Source organism: Harpia harpyja, chromosome 7 (assembly GCF_026419915.1).
Source record: "Harpia harpyja isolate bHarHar1 chromosome 7, bHarHar1 primary haplotype, whole genome shotgun sequence".
Classification (NCBI taxonomy): domain Eukaryota; kingdom Metazoa; phylum Chordata; class Aves; order Accipitriformes; family Accipitridae; genus Harpia; species Harpia harpyja.
Window position 1 is genome coordinate 48,090,710 of NC_068946.1, and position 25,101 is coordinate 48,115,810.

At 40.5% G+C, this 25,101-nt stretch overlaps 1 protein-coding gene across 2 annotated transcripts in view; it reads right to left on the reverse strand.

The window, feature by feature from the left end:
• Positions 1-14,691: 14,691 nt before the first annotated feature.
• Positions 14,692-25,101, reverse strand: part of DPP10 (dipeptidyl peptidase like 10) — a 564,677-nt gene continuing 554,267 nt past the window's right edge. For both annotated transcript variants that reach the window (XM_052792375.1, XM_052792374.1), the window contains exons 22-26: positions 21,169-21,268; positions 20,348-20,406; positions 20,187-20,259; positions 18,478-18,551; positions 14,692-16,952 (exon numbers count right to left, since the gene is read on the reverse strand). In XM_052792375.1, coding sequence (XP_052648335.1) covers positions 16,815-16,952; positions 18,478-18,551; positions 20,187-20,259; positions 20,348-20,406; positions 21,169-21,268 — 444 coding nt within the window. In that variant the 3' untranslated portion in view covers positions 14,692-16,814. The remainder of the gene's footprint in view (positions 16,953-18,477; positions 18,552-20,186; positions 20,260-20,347; positions 20,407-21,168; positions 21,269-25,101) is intronic.

Sequence of the window (25,101 nt, forward strand, 5' to 3'; positions counted from 1 at the left end):
TTCTTTTCCAGTGAGTCTATGGTAAAATTTCAAAACTATGTTAAAACAAAGAGGAATGAAAGAGGCAACAACCCCAACAGGCACAGGATGAGACACCGCAGCCACTGAAGAAAAAGGGTATTTTGTCTGGGAAGCTTTCTCTGGGCCACTTAATTACCACGATAGGTGCTTATTCTGCCTTCTCTTCTCTTGCTAAACATTTACTATTGCACACAGCACTCAACCTTGCCATCAGTAAGGACGGCCATCAATCAGGAGAAACCCACGTCAGTGCGTTTATCTTCCATCCCGTACTCCAGTCTCACCAGGCATCCAGGAGGAGATGCTCAGCTGCGAGTAGCAAGGCAGTAGTAAGTTTCTCCTGCTTTTTATTCCCACCTTCTGACAAAACAGAGTGCAATCAACAGTGGTAATGCACTGCACTTCTGCTGAACATAAATGCTCTAAGAATCAATACAAATAACGATTTAACCATACATATAATGCAGACAGTTTATTTTGCTTAATCCCTTTGCCCTTGCCCCCACAAAAAACTCTGTACAGCATAAATAGGTAATATGACAATGCATTAGAGTTGAGTATAAAGTAAATAAATCACTCCTTTTTTGTGCTTTCTCATAGCACTTTGTGCCTATTCCTCTGCTTCATATATGGGGAAATAGAAGTCCTAGTAGTTAAGTGCTCTTCTTATTGTGTTATAACGTAAAATGTCAAAAGTAAATCTGTGATACCTTTGGAAATTTATGATGTAAACTGTTCTTCCGAGCTAAGCTATCTTTGCAATTTCACTGGATACAGTAGCTTGGTCTTTCAGGTTGGAAGAGCTGTGCTTCACTATGGCCAGAAATGGATTAGGGAGACTGTTAACACAAGTCAGACAAAATTGGCTTGAAGCCTAGTAACCCTTATCATTCTTCTTTAGAGAGGTTATTTACAAATGGGTTAGCAAGACTTGGATTCCCATGATTTATATTTTCATTCTGGCAGAAAAAGTGTGTGCATAGCATGCAGCAAAAGAGATCTCCCCAGTTCCAGAACAGAATAAACCATATAAGAAGTTATTGTCTCACATAAAGTATCTGCAGTGAGAGAACAATACTGTGTCCATCAATGCCCAAAATCCCCATCAGCATTTGCACTCGCTTCATTCGAGTGCAGCTCACAAATCCTGAATCTCTAGTCTCCTCTAGCACATTCAGATGCTGAGAAAAGTCCCTTAGCAAATATAATAGGTGAATTTCTCCTCTCAAAGGAAATAAAAGAACTCCGTAGTATTTGCTCAGTATTTTGTAGTAAGACCAACGTGGTTCCTTCTGTGTTGTCACTGCACGATCTGCACCAGACTAGGGTAGAGACGTTAGGACGAGAGAGCAGGACAGGTCTGATCCAAACCCATTGAAGGCAACTGAAAGGTACCTGCTGACTTCATGGGGCTTTGAATGCAACCCTTTGAGAATCACTGACACTGTTACAAGACTTCTTAAAAAGCCACCTGCCTCAAGCATAGCAGGATTTATGCCTGCTAAAACACCACCACAGAGCTCCCGGCTGCAGAGCTGATGGTGGGGTGCAGCAAGGTTGACCATCCCAGCAGAAAGCACAAGCACGGCGCTGAGTGGGGTTAACAGAGAGGGAGCAAGAGGAGAATTTCCATACTCCTCCCATTAGCTGCTCTAAATTTAAGTGTCATGCTGAATGAGAGACTTGGAAAGGAAACCTAGCTATTATTAACGTGCAGCAATCCAACTGCAAAGATGTCAAGACAATGTTAGGCAGGATAATCTTTTGCTTGAATGTGTTTTAAGTGCAATTATATTGAGAAAAATTTAGCCTTAATGTTTTGTGCATTTTTTTAACTAATTGCTATAGAAACAAATTAAGTTGTCAGATTATCTCTTCCCCGAATTATCCATCAAAAGCCTCCGAGCTATATATTTCTTGCATTGTAACAGGCTAAGGAGCTCATGTCAGAGCCCTCTGTAATGGTTCTGAAGGACAAAAGGAGTGTATGTGTGCAGGGAGGGAGGAGAAACAGAACAGGCCAATTCTCCAGGTATTTTTCTTTGGGCACTGTACTTCATCATAAAAGTAGGGTTTTTACTGTTTATGATCTCCAGCAGAATTTTAGCTTCATGTTGTAGAAATTTGAGATGTGTAATAAAGTGTTATTGGATTCACCTGGAAAGAGTTAGAAGTTTGTTTTGGCCATGTTCTTTTGAAAAACTTTGTGAAAATGCTTTCACCCATAAAGATAAAAGTTCAGTTTCCATCTGTCTGAAAAGGAGTAGGATGCATGTTAAGGAAAAACACGGATGTCAAATAACAGGATAATTAAAATACAGAAAGAAAACTGAGAAGGGGGACTGTCAGGGAGGTGAGTGGCATAAACAACTCCTAAGTATTTTTTCAGCTATTTAGCAAGAGATAATCTTGTTCCAGAGCTGCAAAACAAAATCGCATGTGACAAAAAAGGAATAGACAAGACAGGAGTATTATGCACGTTTTCACAGAGGAATTCAAGGAGCAGAGGAACGAGGGGGGGTTGGATAAACAGGGTGTTTGTGAAGAGTGCAGGAAACTGGGATCTTGGGTCTGTTTCCCACGGGGTGAGGTAGCATTTTCGTCTTGGTACAGAGAAGACTACAACAGGACCTGCCTAAGCACAATCAGTGAATTTAAGGGGGCCAAGGGCAGGATGTCAGCTCTGAGTGAGCCCTGTGGTGTCAAAGTTATTACAGAAATAAACCTCTGAGCTGCAAGTTTTAAGGGATGTAGGAACCAAGTCCCTTTTTGGAGGGGGTAGATAACACAAAATTTTAAGAGAAGGCTCTTTGGCTTGCAGACTTGCTCCCCACCTACTTAGCTGAGGCTTTTGCTGCCTTCAGGTCCCCTGGCTCAGGTCCCAGCTTTAAATCAAGGAATCAAGATGGTTTGGGCACCCACGCTGTAGTTTCACATCCCTACAGCACTGAACACTGCCTTTGACTTCAGCTGACATGCTGCTTTTCTTGCAGCCTTTCAACAGCTTGTCATTTGAAAGCTGGGCGATAGAACCTGAAAACAGCTGGCATAGCTGCCTTATTTGTATATTAGGTCTGGCCACTTGGATTTTTCATCCAGGTATGAACACAGGATTTGGAATCCTTCTTTCCGATAGTCAAAGCATTGTAGCCCACCCCAAATCAGTTTCATCACTTAGCTTTGGTCCTCAAACCCATTTTTAGCACCAGCATTTCAGCTCTACTCAGTGCAACCGTAGAATTTCTCCTTTTCAGGCAGAAATATGGCTGGAAGCCTAAAAGAAACCCCTTCTACAACTGTGCATTTTGGGGCTTGGTTCCTTGGAACCAAGTACATGGCAGGTCTTACCACTTCTCCTTCCTTTGCAAACAGTGATTAGAAGCGTGCAGAACTGAACACAAATGTGTCTTGTGCTCTGAAGGAAGGAAAAGTGCTGATGTTGTCAGAGTCACCCTCCAGAAGCCTCACTTCCCAGATTTTTGCCCTTTTTCACAAGAGGAGATACATCACTTCAAATAGAAATGTATCTTTCCAGTTTCACCACCTCTGTCTTACCATCCTGCCCCTGGTACCTGAGCATGTTATGTCCTGTACATCTACATCACAGGGATATATTATGGCCAGAATTAACTGGATAAATCAAGACACAGAGAAGGCACATGCAGATACAGCAGATACTGTGACACGGGAGCTTCTCCGTATTTTTATCTAAAGACATCACAACACAGTAGCAGAACTAGATCTCCATATCTCTGGCTTCTTATCAATCAACTTTGCTACAAGATCATCCAACCTTTTGTACTGCAAACTGATAGTTCTTACAAATATACTATTACATCAAACATAACCTTCCTCTCTATACATAAACCCCTTAGGTTTGGGTTTAGATTCTCCAGTAATCTGGGTCCAGCACAGATTTCCCACAGAGCAGCAACTGTATAAAACCTCATTCCCTTTTTTTTCTCAACCATGTTAATCTATTCTGTATCTGTGGTAGCTGCATCAGCTGTAGATACATTTCTGCATCACCCAGTGGCGTTTGTAATTCTCTGCATCTCTTAGAACAGTCATATGTGCCAGTTCATATTTTACATTATACAGTTAGAGATACTTAAATGAGACATTGATAATCTGAATAATCAATTTACTTGGACAATCTGAGATGCCCCTCCTCAAGTTGGATGTGTTCTTTTACTTTCATGACATTATTGTAATTGCTTAAACCACTTTTGTTGGGATATTTTTTCCACCTTAATTACCTTGTCATTTACTATTAGGGATGTTAATATGGTCATTAAATGTCAGAAATAGCTTTCAGTTTTTGCTCTCTGTCCGGTTCACATTCCTGCAATTCAGAAATGTCCAGCCATATGCATTTTCTATACTTTGACATGTCTTAAACTATGCTCAGTACCAAGTTTATTACAGCATTAAATTGATGAACTTGCTCTAATAATCAATGTATAAATACTCAATTTAATGCTATAATAAAGAAAACATAAAACAGCCAACTGTTGAGTGTGCTGAGCTGCAGTGACATTTGGTGGTCATGCACAGCAACGTTTGTACAAGCTTCATTTAGAGAAGGTGGCAGGTTAATTGGAACAAAACACAAATGCAGTACAGCATCCATAATAAGCAGCCTGTACCAGTGATCTAAAGAAGGGAAAAAGAACTGAAAACCTCCTTCCACTCCTTCCAGACATCCCCTCTCAAACTAACATTCAGAATAAGCAGATATCTTGAATTAGTACCAAGATGGTTTTATACATTTATATGAAAATATAGTAAGAGATTGCAGCAGGCAACAAGTTGTTTTTCTTCCTCTACAAACAAAATGTTTGTAGCTCCAGACTCCTATTGCAGTAGCTGGATGAAGTGCAGGTTAATGATATAGCTTGCCTGGATTCAAGAGTTGGTTCAAGCAAAATTTAAACTAATGGAAGCTGGAACCAGTATTGGAGGGGTAACACTCCACAGTGTGACACATCGTAAGTGTATGTTACAGTGTTCCTTGGTTTTCAGCTAATGTATACTCATGTATTTCCCCCCACCCCAAAGTTTGCCACAGAGCAAAACCCAAAACAGGAGCTGATGAAGAACTGAAGGCTCCTATGGCAACAGCAACGTTCACCTGTAGAAATTGCAAGCTTCAGCTAGGACTCTAGAAAAGTGCTCTTAAAGCTTTCAAATTTATCGCTAGCCATATTTTATAATGCAGTTTGCGTATCAGTATTTCTGAGAGATGCTCTCTTACCTTCCCAGGGTGCTGTACTCACACTATGACAGTTACAGAGGAACCAAGACTGATATGCTGAAAAATGCTAATTGACAGTCAAAGTTAGCTTTGCAGATGGATTGAACTATAAAAGATACTGTTTTGCCAAAAAGTGGATACTTATCACTGAATTAATTTTTAACATGCTCAGGTTGACCGCATTATTTTTTTTATCAAAACCATAATCCTAAATTCTTGGGTTTGCTTTTTATCTTCCATCTTTCGTGGACTGAAGGGGTTAGATATGGCAGATACCCTAATCCATCACCTCAGCAGAAGCAAAGCACATGAGGAGCGAGTGGGTCATCCTCTCCAGAATCAAGCAGCTGACAAAGACAGGTCCTTACCAGCAGGGTCTGAGGACTCTCTACTTTGTACCACTTCGGCTGGCAATACCTCATGCAGGGCATACGCCACAACCCTGCTTGCAGGTCTGTGGTGGTGCGTTCCACAGCCCCGTCCCCGGCTGCTCTACCATCTCAGGAATTCCCCTTAGGCCTTAGCCTTTGTGCAATGAGCTGGGTGGTTAAGCATCTCTTGAGCGCACCAGGAACTCTTGAATGGCTAAGGTGGGGAGCAGCACTGACCCTACCAAGAATTCCTGTTGCCTGGCTGAGGTGGGGAATGAGAGCAGGAATAATTAGTCATCCCCTGTGAGACTTGGAACATCCCTCTCCTGGATTGGAGCTTGAGTGAAATGGTACCAGTGTTACTGGAATTCCAGTAATTTGCTGGCGACTAAAGACAATCATCTCTTGAACGTATAAACAGGGGTCCTCGGTGAGGCCCTTTGAGCTGTCCTGGACCACAGCGGGCTGCGACCTGCATCTTCCTCTGAGTGGGACGCCTCTCAGAGCTCACGAACTCTCCAGTTTGTGAAAATCGGAGGGTCAACCCTCTGCCCATTGAGAAAATGCCGAGACATTTGATGTGAATATTTCACTGAACTCGAGGGGAATTTTTAACAGGTATATCTTTGTTTACATATATATCTTAGTGTCTGTGTGCACGCGGGTGTGAATTGACCCGGGTATCCAATAGCAAGTATAGTATAAATATTGCCCTTTCGAATCTATAACTAAGTCACCGTTGTGATTGTAGTAAATTTTATTGCATCCCTTTATAAACGTTAAAATGATCAAACTCTGCTAAATCTCATATTCACCTCAAACTGTGAATGAACCTCAGACTGCTGCTATACACATAATCCTTTTGGACATAAACCGTTGACCAAGTCTGGGACTAGGAGTGGATCCAGCCACACCTAAGCTCCATCAGGAGTTTAGAAAGCAAGGGGGTCTCCTCTGAACCTCAGGACTCAATGGGAGGGTCTCCCCTAACTTTTTACATCTCCGATTTCTGTGCAAATCATGAAAAATCAATTCAAACTCAATTTTCCTTTGTATGTTTCTCCCTTACACTTTTGCATCTTCAGTCTCTGTATAAATCATTCTAGTTTGATTCCAACTTGATTTTTCCTTGTACACTTCATCCATGTATTAAGTAATAGAGTGAACCTTGCCATTGAACTTTGTGAAGTTGTGCTTTTATAAATTCCTATTAAATCACTTTTGCAAATACCCTTGACGGTGATTCTTTAAGTGGTCCGAACCACTCATTCGTGACAAGGTCAACTGCCTATCTCATGGGGGCTTTGAAATACTACAGTCCTCCAAAATAAATTTACAATTTGCATTCTCTGTAGGCACTAAAAATAAATAAATGAGTAAGAGCTACGGGATTTGTATCATGTCCAACAGTGGATAACTAGAACATGTGCAGAGTATTCGCCACCCTCTGCACAAACACACTAGATATCGTTACCCCATAGGGCTACTGCAGATTTACATTAATTATTGATATGCACCTCAGCAGCACACTCGGCCCAATTCAAAGTGAGATGCAGCAACACCTGGTGTTTGTGTGCAAACCACCCCAGAAGGTTTACAAATTGAATTAAGGAAAAACGCAATGAGCTGTGGCAGGGAAGATAAGCGTTATGTAGGCAGGAAGGCATTGCTTATAGTAACTAATCCGCAGGCATAGCTCAAGTGCCCGTGCCTACAGAAGTAGAGAGCACGACAGAGATTCAACCTGTGTCCACCAAAGGCATCTCACCAGCTCACAGCCGGCACGCACGTGGCATAAGCCCTGGGCGTTACACAGCCGAGGGCTTTGCTGAGCCTTCGAGTGTCCCCGCAGAGCTCTGCCCTTGAAGCAGACCCACCAACGCCGCGCAAGAGGCAGGCGTTGCACACAAGTGTCTCAGGAGAGCAAAAAAGGGTGTTTGGAGTGCGTGCGGAATGGGTAGAGGCTCTTAATTTGCAGCACCTGGGACACCTGAGGGGTGCTGCAGGACCCCAAGGAAGCAAAGGGGCAGAGGCAGGAGAGGCGAGAGTCTGACCCCCCCTCAGCTCCCTGCGCCTGGCAGCACCAGCAAATGCATCCCCAGCCCCCCATCAAAATCGCCCCAGCCCCCCATCAAAATCGCATCCCCTCTTCCCCCCGGACGTCGTCCCCGCAGACAAGTTTTGCTCTAGCTCTGGTTGTACCCAGGTGAGGATGCCACAGTCCCAAATGCTTAATAAGTGTCGTGATCAGGAGGAAGTGTGTGCTACTGGTATACCAACAAAAAGTTCTCGTCTTTGTATGTGAGGTGTTTCCTCCTTGTGCTTAAACAAGATTTTGAGCAGAGCAGCAGTAGGGTTTCTTTGGGAGGACGGAGAGTCTAGCTGTAATGGTATGTACACAGACTTTGAATATGATAGGAAAACAATCCCTAACAGAAAAGTTATCATCTATAAACCTGAAACATTTCTAAAATGCACTATATTTATGGGACTTAGCCACAGCAATGTTTCTAGTCAAAGCACCGTATGCCATTTAAACATGGAAGCTGTTTTTCCAAAACACACGTTTAGCTCAGATGGCTCTGCTGTCTTAAGAATCACGTGTAAAAGATGCACCGCACATTTCTCTGCCTTGCCATCACCATATTTCAAAAACTGCTTATATAAATTATTGAACTGCCTATTGCAGCATATCCTTCTGAGCCTGGTAGCAGCTTTTCTAGAGGAGAAAGGAGGGGCTTCAGCCAGCATTTAAGTGATCTGCTCACCTCAACAGAAGACCACAGCATGGACCTTCCCTGCCATACCCCCCTCTCACCACCAGACCCAGAATGCTTCTGTATAACGGTTATACAGAGGGAAAAATCTAAGAACTAAGTCAAAAATCTTAAGCGTGGTCTCCAGCACTGCATGTGTCATCGGTTGTGGGTACCACCAGTAACACGCAAGGGGTGGCACCCAAGGCTGCAATGCATCCCTGTTAGATAGCAAGAGCCAAAATATCTGCTGCCTCTGCCCATTACCCACTTTTGGTGGGCATAATAGTATTAAGAGTTAACTGTAGCATAGTAACAACCCAGAAATATCTTCCATGAGCAATCCTGAGTCACAATTTAAGTCCTTATGTTTGAACAGAGATTTAGTTGTCAAATATCCCAATCAAAGCTTTTTTTTAAAAGAGAGGAAGAGGAAGCCTTCTGTTCAGGGATGGCTCAGTTCAGCTGTAGCTCTCTTTTACTACCCTCCCAGTAGGGTTTTTGAGGTTTTGAACTTTTCAGATACTCCACATGAAGGTCCCTCACTGAGAATTCACTATTGCTTAGTCCAACCATGACAGCTTGCATTTAAGGACTCTGCTTCCTGCCTCACCAAAGCATTTCTTTGATACTTTGCCAAAGAATAGCAGGTTGGATTTGTCATAGACCAGCTTGACAGCAGATTGCTGGCCTCTTCCTGTTTTAAAACAAGTGTTGGGGGGGGTGGGGGGTAGAAACAACCCATAATCCTCCTTTTTTTCAGGAGCATTTTCATTTTAACTTCATTTCTTGGTGTTTAAAATCTTATTTAAATCAGACTTGAAGGTTTCTTGCCTTTATTTTATTCCCTCTTTCAGTTTTGTCCTGTTTGGAATAAAAGGAAGAGTCGAAATTTTCTTTCCTGGCAATTTCCAAGCTTCCTCTTTCCAATCAGCCCTATTTGTTCCTATGCTGGGTAGCAGACATCCTGTTCTACTTTACACAGATTTCTGCATTTGTAGAGTTTCACAACCCCACCTACTGCATTTTAAATTGCTACTACTTGCTTTCACACACACACTGATCCAGTTAAAATGTAGAACTAGTCTGATACGTGTAAAGTTGTGATGCGTCTTAAGACTCAGAGAAAAAATGTAATTATTGAAAACATAAAATAGTATTAAGAACGAGGAAAAAAATCGTAAACCATCCATGGTTGGACAAGCAGTAGCTCCCTCACAGCACTCTGCCTCCAGCTGGCTCACAACGCAGGGCAGAGAAGCGCTGGTCCTGTGTGGTTTCCACCAAGGTTTCTTGCCCTGCCGAGTACACGGTGAGTGAAGGGAAGAACTCTCAAAATCAAGCACCACCACCTACTTCCCAAACACTTCGGGGTCACGAGCACATCCCCAGGCCCACTTCAGGAACCTCCACTCTCTCCTTTCTCCCCCAAAGAGCAGGATTTCATCACCCACCCTCTCCAGAACAGCCCCGCGGTGGCACAAGAGGAGATCCGAGAACCAGCTTCCTCCAACCTCAAATATCACCCCAAACCCTTCTCTTGAAAGTTCCCTGTTCCCCAAGGAGGGCAAGCAGAGGAGGAGGCTCTCCTTTCAAGCACGCAGCTCCCTTTCTCTCCCTGCTTTCCCAAGCAGGCCTTTGGGCTGCTGCTCCCCCTCCCCGTGGGTGCTCTTCAACTCTCTCTTCTCTAGTGGCACGGGAAAGCAAGTCAACCATTAAGAGAAGACCCTGACGTAGTCTTGTCAGGTGTCGTGTTGTGCATCTACATTGCACCAGATCCATTTGGCACTCAGCCCCGCAAGTTTAGTCTCTGCTATAATTAATGAATACTCATTAGCACACCAATGGAATTAAACCTTCTCATCCTATTCTCATTACATCATATTAAGACAGAGAAGAGTCTTGTCCTAATGCTGTTTATGAACCACATTTCAATTTCTTCACTCAGGGTAAATAGCACCTTGCTCTGTTTTCCTACTGTGGTGAGGCTTCTTCATGAAGCACTGTACCGCTCACTGCAATCAGCTGAATCTCCTGCTCTTCCAATTTGTTATTGCTAAGCTCTTAGCTTACACTCTGGGCTTTGATTTTTTTTTTTTAGTAAAGAAAATGTACCGATAGTCACTCAGGTCCTTGTTGGAAAAATCTGACCACAACCTTGCTTCCAGCCCCATCTCAGAAACAAGTTCTTGAACCCAAAAATGCAGGACAAAGCAAAGCTACAAAATTTGATACACTCACTGTGCTCCTTTTAAGCCTGAAAGTTCTGCCTAAATCAATTTTCCACACTTCCTTTTCTTTTGTCTTGCTTAATTCCAATTACACTGCCAAATGATCGTACTTGTTCCTTCATTTGTGGTCCTCAGCTTCCTAGGGTAACGTGTATTTTTCATATGATGTTCTATAAAACCTCCTTCAAATATTTCACTGGTATTCAGATTCACTGTATTTCCACAAGCAATTCTTACAAAAACAGATAAGTCCCTCTGCCCAAGTTCAGTACAATTTCCATTCCAATTAAAAAAATATGTCAACCCATCAGTCCAACATACGTACTGTCTAGTACAACCCAAAAGGAAGAACAGTTAACTTGACAATGTAAATAGCTTTAAATGTAACAATTTGCACTGTTTTGCAAAACAAAAGATTTCACCGTAACTGCTTATTTCAAATGTGGAATTATATTTAACAATTTCTATCTTATAATGACTATCTGAAATGTAGGATATAAATTAAGCACAGGACTAAAAATCCGTAAGAAACCATGTAATTAATCATTCTTTTGTTGTGAAAATAACTGAACGTTCTGGCTCTCCTGCATTAGTTTAAAGTTTATTGACTCAAGCGTTGGCTACATTTGTCTCTAAGGTTACCGGGTTTTGTGGTACACGCTAAACCACTTTATTTTAGAGCGAAAGCTCTGAATAGAGCAACATACTGCAATAAAACATCTCTTTGCTTGTCTCCTCACAATACTCTTCTTTCTTACCTCTCTCCTAATGGTGCTGAAAACCTTCTGAAGAATGGATCCTAGACATTAGTTTATTTGTCAAATGTATATGCCAGGAAAAGGCTGACAGGTGCCGCTGCTGGGACAAACCAGCACACTTCTTCAGGCTTGTTCTGCTCTGTTCAAAGATTTTGGAAGGATCCGTTTATTTTATAAAGCAACTCTTCTGCGATATTACCAGAGACGAGACATTCTGTCCATGCATATATTCCTTTTCCTCTTTTTCACAGTGATGTTAGAGCATTTACAGACACTGCCGGAGCTGTAATTTCTGCCAGCTGGCCGCTCAGCTGGAGTGCGTTTGAGTGGATCACCGAGTGGCCGGCCCAAGCTCCCCACCCTCACCTCTGACTAAGGAGAAAAGCAAGACAACCACACTGCTTAGTCATTTTATAAAATACTTTTCTTATTCCTGATGTAACAATTCCCTGTCTTTGCTTATCGATTGCACTCCCGTTCCAGTGTTCTGGATCCCTGCTGGATCTTGACAGACTAAACTCGGCGTAAAACCCTCCTTGGCAGAGAGCTGCAAAGGCTCTGCGCTGGGCGGAGGACGGGACCGCCTGCAGGTACAAGTACCTGCTCCCTACCTGAGCCCTCTGGACATCACCTGTACGTCAACATCTCAATTCTCTTAGAAGCACCCCTGACAGCTGTGCTCTGAGCTCACTTATGACACAAAATACGTTTTAGCAGAAAACATTTTTCTAATCACTTTCCTTAGGGAAGTATCTCCTGAGTATCTTCCTACCAATTATACTCCCGCTGCTGGATTTATCAATCAGAAGCTTTTTTTTTTTTTCCTTTGGTCATGAAATCTAAAAATGGGCTGTTAGCACTTCATGGGATATTTTAATTAAAAAGAATTGTACATATCATTTGTGTCCTCATGGGGTATAGCCAGTATTAAATTAATTTTGTTGTTGTTGAGTTAGACTTATGTAAAGGCAGGATATTGGATTTCTAAACTAATTATACAGGCAAGAAGTCTAGTCCCAAGTTTAATGGAAACTTTGGACTGCATACACTCAGGTGGTTTAATTTCCTTAATTCTATCCAAATAGCCGATCAACTTCATCTACCAGCACTGTAATTTTCAGGCATCGGAAAACAGGCATTTCTTTTACTTACCACTGCACATTTTGGTACTAGGTTTGTAGGAAGCATGTTGTGTTACCTCCCTGGTGACTGAATCACCAACACTTGTCATCCACCTACCTCCTTGAAGCCAGGCTCCTTCTCGACTTTCATGTATGAAATGCAACAGATAGAAGTTTAACTAAATCCTTTCTTTTCTTTTCAAAGCTCCAGGCACCTTGGAAGTTGTGACTCTCCTTAGCCACATCCCACGAGCTCCCCATTCTCTGAAGCACTCTTGAAATTGTTCAAAGGAAAAAGAGAAGGGATCTGAACGGTACTGAAAGATGTTTTGCAGAAGATGCACCAATAGTCAATACCAGTGAGCTTCTTCCTTCCCCAGAGGCAACTGACTCAATAGCAGGAGTTAACTTGAATTAAATATAAAACGCTACGACCACTGCACCTTGCCTATGTGTTTTTAGGCTGTGCAAAAGAAACTGGTATTCAGTCTCTTTGGGCCAGTCTTCCTCTTGCTTCAGTTTCTTCAGTAACATCTAATAAACCTGCAAGGAGGGATACTAGGTTACACCTTGTATCCTCTGCATTTCATTAAAGGAGCCAACACTCAACGCTCCCAAGTTTCCATGGAGAATCTTTGGCTTCAGATCAAATACAGCTCTTCTGTCTTAAAAGGCACAGTTTCTCAACTAAATGAACCTAACTGACTCCATACTCAAACTAAGTGCCAGAACTGAGAGAACAGAGGCAATCATCTTCATTTTCAGACACGGGTAGACCTACATATGCCAAAACCATAGGAACAATGAGCACTTGGTTATAGCAAATCATAGCAGACGTTGATCAAACCAGGTCATAAATAATTCTGTCCTCACTGCAAAAAGATTAAAAAAAAGAATTTAAAAATAATCAGCCTTTCTTTGTACTCAACAATCTGGAAAAAATATTCCAATTGACATGCAGTTACTCCCGATTTTGTAATATAATTGAAATTTCAATATGACCTACAGGTTTCATAGATTTTGCAAGTCCTAATAGCAGAAAAAGGAGAGAGGAAATCAAGAAGGTAGAGATAAGCTGTAGCAAGAAGTAAATGGATGTGCTGATTCCCTAGCTTTCCATAAATTAATGGGTCTAGTCTAGTAAGTGTCATATTTTAAGGACAGCTGAATCAAACAGTCATTTTTCAGACCTAAAATGTCATCACAGTGCTTAACAATGGATAAGTTACAAACCCCCTATGTTTTTCATGCCATTTCTGTGCAAGGCGTACTAACTCTTGATCAATACTGTAGATCACATAGACCAATTAAGGAGTGATTGCCATTAGTTATGTATGTAGGACCTGATAGATAACAATATTCAGTTGTGCTGTAAGGGGAAGAAATATTTGAACAAGTTGGCAAGAGTAGAGATACCCTGTACACCAAATTCTTTAGTCTAACTAGAATCAGAGGCTGCATCTGCAAATACTTTTGCAGTATCTGAATTTAACTCGTACATAAAAATTTCAGAAAGACCAATTAATCTGGGTCTGATGCTCTCCCTCATATACACATTTATGTAAAAATACCTGTATATGTAGGACAGTGTGAGAAATATGAAAAACATTAAAAGCATACCACATTTCCACACAGATAACCCACATTTCAGGTAACACGCTTTTTAAACACACTAGTCCTGGCAAAAGCACTCTTACAGAAGCCATGTCCTCATGCCACCTTCATATTCAGGTAAGTTGATCAAAACTGGAGGCGAGATGCTGGGATAGAAAGAGTAGGGAATGGGGGCCTGAAACAGTGAGTTGAACGGGGAATGGAGGAGACTGGGTGTGGGTTCCACAGATCTGGGATAACATATTTCCTGAGCAGATGCATAATGCTGTTGCTGAGACACAAGCCTTGTTTGTTTTCTTTTGCAGGTAACTAAAGGCTATACAAGTGAAACGTAGCAAATATGAGCACATAGTGGCTGTCTCGCAGAGAAACAGCCAGCGCACACTGAGAAGAATTCGCCTTTTCACGTAGCCTCCGCACGCTGAGTCCATGTGGTACGCTCAACGCGTGTGCCCAGCCTGTGGTTTCTTCGTCTGCATTTGGCTCAGATCGGGAAAAATGTCCCAGTGAATTCAACTGGATTAGGACCTCATTTACCATGTTTGGTTAGGAAAAGCATCAGTATTGTCAGGTGAGCTTTTATTAAGTAATGGGTGTAATTTATAAAATCACAATCTAGAAGTCCCAGCCAATAGAAGACTTCAAAATGTTGCTCCTCTATAGAAAACAGGATTTGCAAAACCTTGTTTGAATTCTCTTACTTTTTTTGTTGTTTTGTATGGTCTTATTGTAGTGCACATAGTAGCCTCCATACATATATACCGTACCTAATACTATACATATGTACTCCATATGGACTATAAATACCACAAAGCAAAGCCATACTTTGTGGCGACACCGGGACCCAAACAAGATATCATTGCACATTAAAATTGTATTAAAATAATTGAAAAATAGTTAAACATTGCTAATAAAACAAGATAAATACTAAACATTAAAAGACAGAGACTTTCCAGTGTTCCATAAAACTGCCCCTTTCAGACAAATTAATTATTTGAATCATAAAAAAATGCTAACTGTGAAAGAAAATACTCCAGAAAAAAGTAATGACTAAAAAGCTTTAGGTGATTTTTGATTACATTAAAAACAATTCCAATTCTCCATAAAATATGCAGAACTTTGCATCTTAAATAGTATAGTTACCTTCAAAAAATTACTTTCTTTTTAATCTTGGAAGAAATTAAACCTTAATTGGGTAGGAAAGTATTTGGAATATATCCAGAAAGAAAAAAAATACAGCTATTCTCATGTAAGCGGCACAGCATCTGTCAAGAGTTTTCACATACCTTCAGGAAGATATCACAAATTAAGTCAACATTGTACTTGATTTCAGTGATCAGAGTTAATATTCTGCAAACCCAAACTGGCTGCCTTGTTTATTTCATAGTTTCAATTTCTATTGCTGTAATTCACCTTGGCAAATAAATGGATGTATGAGGGGCTCACCCTCTGAATAAATAATAAAATTTAACTTGTCAGGAGCTTCCTTTGCCTTGAATGAAAAACATTTCATTTCTTTGTCGTGCTGTTGAAGCTAAATCCTGTTGCAAGAGACTTAATGAGCAGCCCTGGAATAAAAACTAATGTGTGTGTTCCAGCTACGTGGCCACCTTGATGAATACTAGAATTACATCTGAGACCAGATGGAAGAAAAGGAAGATGCGCTATACAAAATATGTCTTCATTTGAGGAGTAAAGTATTACTCAGTGGCATTATACATTGTTAATAAATTTTCTTTATCTGAAACTATAATTTAATATTTATGTATCTAATTTACATGTGACAAAGTAGCATATTCTAAAATTAGAGTGTAACCAGCAAACTATTAACTACTATAAACAATACCAAAACACAACTCAAACATATTTTAAGGAAACAATAGATACATTTTGGACTGGGGAAAGATTTCAATTGCAGATATTGTTATAAATACAGCTGTTAATTATGTCTTGAAAAAAATTCTTCAAGCTGAGAAAGGTTTTCTGCTTAGGGAGTCCTGGGTATATACATAAAGACCAAGAGCACACTACCAAAAAGTCCCTTATTGGTTACTAGTAGGTACAGTAACAATAGTAAATGCTGAAATTGGGGGGAAAAAAAATAATTTTCAGTATCAATGTTATATGATGCACTAGACAATATATCCCCTTTGAGCAGAAACTAGAGAAAATATCGTGCCCTTTATTATCTCTGTGGTTTCTTATGTGTAATAGACAGCAAAAGAATTGCACTTATTGTAACGTTACAGTAAAGTGTTAGATTGCAGCTCACCTTTTAAAATATTAGTGGCCATAATACTTATGATAGGTTGTGCATTATGCAAAGATGAATAAAGATGTGCATTTAAATTAAAAAACGAGCAACCACTTACAGAACCAACAGTGAGGCTTAACATAACAAACATGCACTAACCCTACACTTATGCAAAACTAAGTTCTTCCAGGAAACTGTAACCAACTGTTGACCTTCCACAAAGGTAAAGGTTTTGTCCCTTGGTAATATGTTTGGACTTTGTAGTCGAATTCCAGTTTATTAGCTCATTGTCTGTAAATGTGCTGTTCCACTGTGATATCCTTTAGCTGCCCTTGAGCTTCTGCAGAATCTGCAATCTCACAGTCACTTTTATTTAAGGTTTTATTGAGCCACAAAGTAAGTCCCCTTCAGTACTACACAAATAGGCTTCCTTATTCATCCTCTTCAGGTTCCTGTGGTAAAATTGGTGTCTCCTCCTTTAAACAAGCACTAAAAAACCCAAGGATTGTGCTGTAAAGGTGATATTTGCTTTTCTCAGAAGCAATGTTATGACCTTCATCCGGGTAGATCTAGCAGAGGAGAAAGGACAAAAGTAAATAGTTTTTTAAAGGCTTTTCAAATATTTAGGGCTCTAATTTTCCTTCTCCAATCTTCAAAATGTTTAGATGACAACAGGATGATAACATTAGTTTTATGGCATCAAGGAAAGCTAATAAAACTCAAAGTAAAACTCATTCTCTTGGAATTTGAACTTACATCAAACCACCACTGCAGTGGGATCTGCAGAAGGGAAAAAATTTATATTCCCAGTCATTGAGCTTACAACAGTTTACTTAGCTGGCATTTTCAATAGTGTCTAGGCATCCAAATCCCATTAACGTCAACGAGGATTAATTACCTCATGCTTTTAGGGACCTCTCAATATCCCAGCTTCTAAAGTGTTCAGCGAAAAACCTTTTTATTCACATTTTTAACTATCTTCCTATCTTATCTAAAGCTCATCATCTCTCTCTCCTAGGGTGGATGTGGGCATTTTTACTTCTTAACTCAAATTCCACTGGAAATTTCTCCCAAGTGAGGCTGAACAAAAATCTGCAGGCTGAAGGAAGAAATCCAGGCCACAGGGTTTAGGACAAGAGACTTGCGGTGGCCTGAGGCAAAAAGCTTCAGCTGCTTCCTCAAACTCAGGTTACCACAAGGTTGCACGAGAACGGTTCAATGGGGCTCTTCTGAGAGACCTCTGTCATTCCTGCTTCTTCCTCTCTCCACTGGCCTTCACATCACCTCAGCTGAAATCACAGGGACAGCTGGAACGGATCCTACCCCACTCCGATTTCACACATAAAGTCCTTTTCTCTTCATAAGTAACGCTAACCCCCTTGCTACCGCCTCCTCCCCGATGTGAGCGCACACGCTTCAGTGGAAAGTACAGGTTCACCTGCGGTTCAGCAAGGTTGAGGTTTGCAACGTGTAACATCAGAGATATTTGGAGGAGTGACCCAAAACCACATCGTCTAAGATATTTAAGAAGGTTTAATGCAGTCAGAACCCTTGGCCAGCAACATCCATGTACTCCGCGGTGGGTCCCGTGCAAGTCTCTACGACAGCAGCACGCCCTGTCCTGCTCTCCCCAGCCTGTCCCTCACGGCACCCTCATCCTCCACACAGCTATGGAGAGGGGGAACAGCAGTCTTGCCTTTTAGCTGCCTTTTAATAAATTTAAACGTTGAAAATAAGGAGAAATTAGTTTCATGTGACCCAATACTTTTTTAGGTAAAAAGGGACTAAAGTAGTGATATCTCCATATTACAAAGAGTGCATATAGACTCTAAAGCACTTTGTATAGCATTGTAGGATAAACAGGTGGAAAACAGAAAGATGAGAGAGAGGAGAAAGAGCCCAGAAGAACGACAAGAAGATATGGTTCTTGACATCCATAGTAACAGTGAAGAAAATGGGATTAAACTGAGTTCTGACTGCAAATTGAGGTAATACTGATGCGTTGTGGTACGGAGGGTCCTTCTCAGGGAAGAAATACCAATATGAGGTTAAATGTTGAACTAGGTTTATAGGAAATGTCACAGCTGCACATACCTGCATAGTGTAATTAACTCCAGCTTTTATTAGATGTTTAATTAGTTCTGCTGAATGTTGGAAGTGGACTTTAGCTGCAAGACAACAACATTTGGGTATTATTAGAAAAAGCTATGCTACTATGAAATCCTTATCTGTTAAACAGCTTTGACTGAAAATATTTCCAACCTCTGTAATTACCAGATCTGAAGTTGACTATCTTTCTCGTCAGAAGTGCACAGCCCCACCAGTAAGAGCCATGCGGGGTGTAACAGCGGAGGTTCTGGAGAAGGAGCTGGACGCCCCAAGGGAAGGCATGCTTTCCAGGCACTCTGTGAGGACCCCTCTCTCCACCCGTGATTTACCCACACTGTGATAGTTTAGAGGTGTGTAAAACCGTTCTGTTTGAACATCATGACAATTTATAATTGTGTTAGAGAAAAGCACATTGGATTTTCTAGTGCTTGCGCAGGGTTATTACAGCCCACACTTCTTTAGGTAATGGACTTTCTGCAACATATCAGTAACTTAATCTTTCTGTGGTAAAAACAGGCAACTTTATTACCATGACCTAACGCTGCAGAGCTCAGGCTGCAAGTGGTCTGGGCGGTGTCACTAGATGTGATATTAAGCAAGGGCAGCAAGCAATCAGAGTCCTAGTCTTGAACCCACTGTATTGCTCAGACATCCATCAGAGTTCCAATTCCCTCTAGCACCGTGTTCAGAGGGGTAGAAATTGCTTCTGCCTTTTACAGCCAGCAAAGTCTGAGACCCTCATGCCTGCCCAGTCACCCAGTGTATCTTCTCTGTCCCTCTCCCTCCTGCTCCGGGAAGAAACACTGGGCAGTGTTTGCACCCCTCTGCACTTCGGATCCATAACGTGGGTTTGACAAGTCAGGCCAGGATGACAGGCTGGTGGGTGCCCAACGGCGCGTGTGGGCACTCTCACCTCAGCCATTGTCAGTGCGAGGTATTTACGCCTCCAGCCTAAGAAGCCTTGTATTAGCCCACATTCACCAGGGAAATGCCAGGGAAAGAAGTATGCATGTGAAGCTGTTCAGAGGAGCTTGTTGCAGCACTGTAATTTGTGCCTGCATCAAACCTCGTTTTTTAGGCCTGCATCAGTTAAGAAAGTTCGGAAAAATATACTGCAGTTAAATTTAAATCTGTAATTACAAATTATCTCTTGATTGACACATCTTATGATTCCATTTGAAGTGCTAGAACTTTCTCTGTTTTACTCATTCTCTGTCTTAAAGTACTGCTTAAAGTATTGGTGCTATTAAAAGGTTCCCTACAGCTTCAGCTTCGGATGCTTTGGCACTACCTTGTAATTAATTAGCTGAAAAGTTTAACTTCCCGCTTGGTGCTGTACTTCACCAACTGTACTGATAATTCTTTCTTCAATTGCAGAATCTCTATTAATTTAAAATACCATTAAAAATGTATGTTGTTCTATTAACAATTCATATAATACCTTTCACTAGCAAGTCAGTGGTCCACAAGACTTAAACAAATTAGAACTAACAGCACCTAAAAGGTACAAATCCTCAGCAAAGAAAAGCATGATCAGCTTAGAGTTAGAAGTGACAATTGAAATAAAATAAAAAACCTATCCAAGGGATAATGAATCTAAAAATGTACTTGCTAGGTGTATGCCTAATCAGTCTTTGAATACCTGCCTGTTGGAACCTCTGACTGCAAATGTAATTGCATCTGTAAATACTTACCATCAGCTGTCCCATGAACTATTAGCAAATTTGCTTCTTTTAAACCATGAAGATTGTGTAATACGCTGGATGCCTAGTAAACAAACACACACAAAGTTGGAACTGAATTGCATTTTAAGAGTAAAACAGTCATTTTAAGTTTCTTGTTTATGCTAACTTACCTGATAGGTATTTTCCTCTTTTGATGGAATACCAAGGTATCTTTCTGAAAAAGCTGATGCTGTGAAAGTAAAAACAAAAACTTTTGAATTCATCAAAATTAATTCTATTTTAAAATTCATCAGTTCTGACCTAGAGTCAGGAGAAGCTGTTTAAGCCACGAAATCATCAGAGAGATGTTAATTTAAAACCAGTATGTACTGTTTAAATGTACCATTTAAAACCACTTTTAAATGTTTAAAAAAAACCCAACCAAACCCAAACCCCAAACAACAACAACAAAAAACAACCCACAAAAAACCCAAACCCCAAACCAAAGCAAACCAAAAAACCAAAAACCAAAGAAAAAACTAACGGACCATTAAAATAACTTGATTTCCTGTGTATCACAGTCCATGGTCCATAGCCTGTGCCCAAAACTTCACATACAGAACCAAATATCCTGTGACTGAATGACGACATGATACCCTAAAGAATTCACCACTAACCTTAGAAGATTCACTTGTATTATAAGTCTTGATTCAGGCTGATATACCTAAAGGATTCTTAGGAAATGGGGTACCTGACTGAATTTCAGTGGAAAATGAGAAACACAACTCCTTTGCAAAAATCAGTGGTGTTAATAATATTGTATCTGTTGTGTGTTTTGGCAAACCCTCACAGTGTTAGCTGCCCTTTCGTTTAAAGGAGAGAAGGAGACAGTGAGGTGAAATCTTGTTGATATGGTTACATTATCTGCCCGTAGTTAAAATGAATAGTAGCTCCATGAATAAAAGATATTTTGAATAGACTATCTCACAGGTGTAGGGCAGGGAATACTCACCATACAACTTCATATCTGTAATTGGTGCCACCACAGCTCCACACTTGAAGAGCCGTTCACTGGATTTCAGGATCATTGATGTAATGTAGCCACCGTATCCCTAACAACAGAAATTATATTGAGATTTTTGTTGATGCATTTCTTTTTAGCAACAATAGAGATCATGGTGCTAATCTAGTGGTATCATTTTACAGTATGTATTTATATCTGCAAGTTGCTTTTAAAGGAAATGTAAACCTACATTAAGTTAAGAGTAAATAAAGATCTCATTTGACCTGGTCATGATCTTTAAACTATGCAATTAATAATGAGTCTATTTCAGTTTAAGTTCCATAATTCCATCATGGCAGACTAAGCTATAGTTAGTAAAAGATTTGAAAATTACAGAAAAAACAAACCAAAATAAAAAACAACAGTAAGGCTTTTGGGAACACAGTCTAGACAGGAAGATTTGTACTCAGTTTTTAATATATTTGATGTAAATATTTGCTAATTACCAAGATACACTGAGCATTTTGCTGACACGACACAGATCACTAGAATGGGGGAAACCTGTGAATTGATTGCAGTATGTCCTCCCCCGACACTTGAACCTTCACAGATTGAATCCTATGCTGTTAAAGTGGCTTCTGCTACAGCGTTGTCAAATATCCCCCAGAGAGGTACAGATCCTGCACTGTTTTGCAGAAGTAAGAGCTGTACACAGCCATGTTGCTCAATATTATGTTAATCTCTGGATGCACTTTCTAGCTACAAGAGCATCCATCAGGCTGCTTTGTTACAAAGCAGGGAGGACAGCATGAAGAAGCCGGGAGAAATGGGGCAGAAGGTGGGGAGCTCTCTCCTTGCCTCACCACATTTATCTGTGCTTATGGCATATTTCTTCATCATCTCCCCTGCAAAGTCTACAATACACCTCCCTGGGTGTGACACAAAAGAGAGTCATGAAAGCTTCGCTTTGCATGAAAACATAAAAGATTTAATTTGAGACCACGGATTTCCTTGGAATGATACTGGCAATCCATGTCTGTACACCTATAATCACTCTAGACCCACAGAAAATGAAATTCTGAACTGTGGAGTCTGGGATTAAGGATTTTCTCGTGTATTATAGGCTCTTCAAATTTCTCTATTTGCCATCTTTGTTTTCCCTTCATCAGTGCTGGAAAATTGATTTTAGCAGTTATTTTTTTGTGGCTGTTGCTTTGTGTTTGGCACAACACGCTTCAGGAAGAAGAAATTATCCCATGGCAGGGAAAAGAAAAATGTAAAACACCAGCCAAGCCAAAAAAGAATACTGTGTGTCAAATGCTTACAGAGTTTTCTCATGGACTTTTTTGAATCCTGCCTGCTCCTGTTCTTCATGTCTAAATATTTAATGAATAGATGATTTCTGTGGAAGAACAGGAATATTTGAAAATCCTTTAACCTTAGTTAAGAAAAACAAGCAAAGGAGAGTGTTCTTTGGAATCAACCTATAGTAAATGTGAACAGACACACTAAAGGAAATACAGAATAAGAGCTGGATTTTCCAGGGAGTGTGAGGAACTGACTTATCCCTTTCCCACAGAAATTGCAGCCCAGGAGGCCAAGAGCCGCCCAGAATTGTCCACGTGCAGAAGTAGATTTCACCTAAGAAAGAATTTCTGAGTGGGCACTGGTAACTTGTATAATTCAAAGAGTTTAAGAGAATAGCAACTTTCCTCTGCCTCTGTGTTCTCTACTTCTGCTTTTGTTTAATATTCTCTTTGTGTCTTTCCCAGTAGCTCCACAGCACAATTTTAATCCTAGGATAGCTATTGCCAGGTTATTTATTATTTATGCCATGTATTCATTAAGAGCTTGGCTTAGTTCTCCCGGGAATTTCTTTCCTTTGTGCTCGTGCCCTTGCTTCCAGCCAGGCTTTCCAGGACAAAAACATTACACAGTGAGATCACATTTTTAGAAGCACTTCACAATGACAACGCAGAAAATAGTTCATACATCCTGATGCAAGGAATACATGGTGCCTCACTCATCAGCTGGATTTCTGTGGTTACAACCTAATTGCCGTATTTTCAAGAAGCTGGTTGGCTGTGAAGTTGCAACTTATTTTCAAGCTCTCTTTCTACTTCCATGAATAAAAATGCAAACTGCACGGAAACGCAATTTGCTGTCTAACGGTTCAGAAAGGCCTTTGGATCGTGAATCACTTGGGCTTGTACCCCTCACAGAGATAAGCAAGGTGGTATTGGCAGATTGCCTAGCAGTCAGAAGTAGGTATTTTCCACACTGTGCCCTTCTGGACAATCTTGTTACTCTTCTGCCTAGTTTACATTACTGATTGAGACAAGAATTTTATTTCTGTGTAGTTCTAAAACCTCTTAAAGAGCTCCCTGACAGTGTGCGTGAGTCGAGCTTTATGAGATCAGCATTAAGCAATTCCAGTCATCTTATTTTCAAGCAAAGTGTCCCTTCTGTTTCCATCAGTAAGCCCAATTTAATGTATAGAAAGAAAAAAGAGTTTTCCTATCACGCTGTACATAGTAAAAAGGAAATAAGTTTTAAAGAAGATTTTTAATTGACTCTAAAATAAGCAGAGTGGAGGAAAATACAATTAACCCTAGGAAGTTGTTAAATAGATTTTTTTTTTTCCCTAATTCTAAAACTGACTTTTAAATTTTATGAATTTTTGACATTAGAAAACAACTTTGAGAGGTTAACTTGGAAAGGGTAAATTTCCTTGAATTCAAAGTAACGTTGAAGCTTATCGAATTTCCCAGATTTTGCTCTTTGCTTTCTCACATTTCCACTTTTCATTCCTCAATCTTTCTTTCAGAATATAAATGCAGGAATATCATCATCAATAATACTTGGTGAAAGAAAAAAAAATTGGGGGGCGGGCTTTGGCAGGTATGTAAAACCATTTACATGTATGCTCTATGGTAACTGTCTCATCACATCACTGTTAGGAAACAAGATACTGCTGAATCTCCTACAGAAAACAAGTGGAAATTTTCAAGTAGCAATGAAAAGAATTTCTGAAGTCAAGAAACAAGTGAGCAATTCGGGGTGCTTAGTGGTTTCATTTCAGAAATAACATTTTCAGTCATTTGTGGGAAGAGGATATGGAGAAATGTAGATGCTTCTGTGCATGTGTACTTTCAGATAAATCAGTAACAGGTACTAAAACCTGAATAGAAATGTGTGCCACGATCATCTGGTGGATAGAATCAGCCCTGCTTATACATCCTCAGCCAAAAAATCTTTGGCTGCTGCCCTACAAACCAAATACTGTTTTTGATGCTACCGGAATTCTTGCAACGACCATTTCTTTAGCTCAAGGAGTGTGGCAGGAGCTCAAATCTTTGAGGAAGGTCATGTTCACATGGAACACTGACAATAATAGTCACAAACATTAACTAGTCCTCAGAATGCTACCACGCAGGAGGCAAATATCAATATCCTCATCTCGCATTCAGACAGAGACATGCAGGTTAAATGCCTTGCCCGAGGCCATGCCGCAAGTCAGTAGCAGAGTGGGGATGGGAACTAAGGAGTTTCATACTGGCACACATGCTGCTCTTATAACTGATGACTGGGGGCTTTGTCTATGTCCTCTATCATGGTTTGTTGTTGCTTTCAGGTCAAAGGCATAAAACTCCTTCATTTTTAAGAAAACACTTTAAAAAAAAAACAGGTTGCACTTGCTAGTTCATATAAACAACAGCAATTATGTGGTGTTTCCAATTGCTTTTTTTTAACTAGACATCAGTAAAATGCTATTTTGTTACTAAAGGTTAAGCCTTTGCCTTGTTCTATCTCATGCTAGGGGCAACAACATGCGACACAGCGAAGCCAGCTGACGAAATAGCAAAGGTGAGATTTCCAGATGGCACAAAAAAGGAAGCTGATGACAGTACCATGGGGTTGTTACTCAGCTAACTTCAAGGG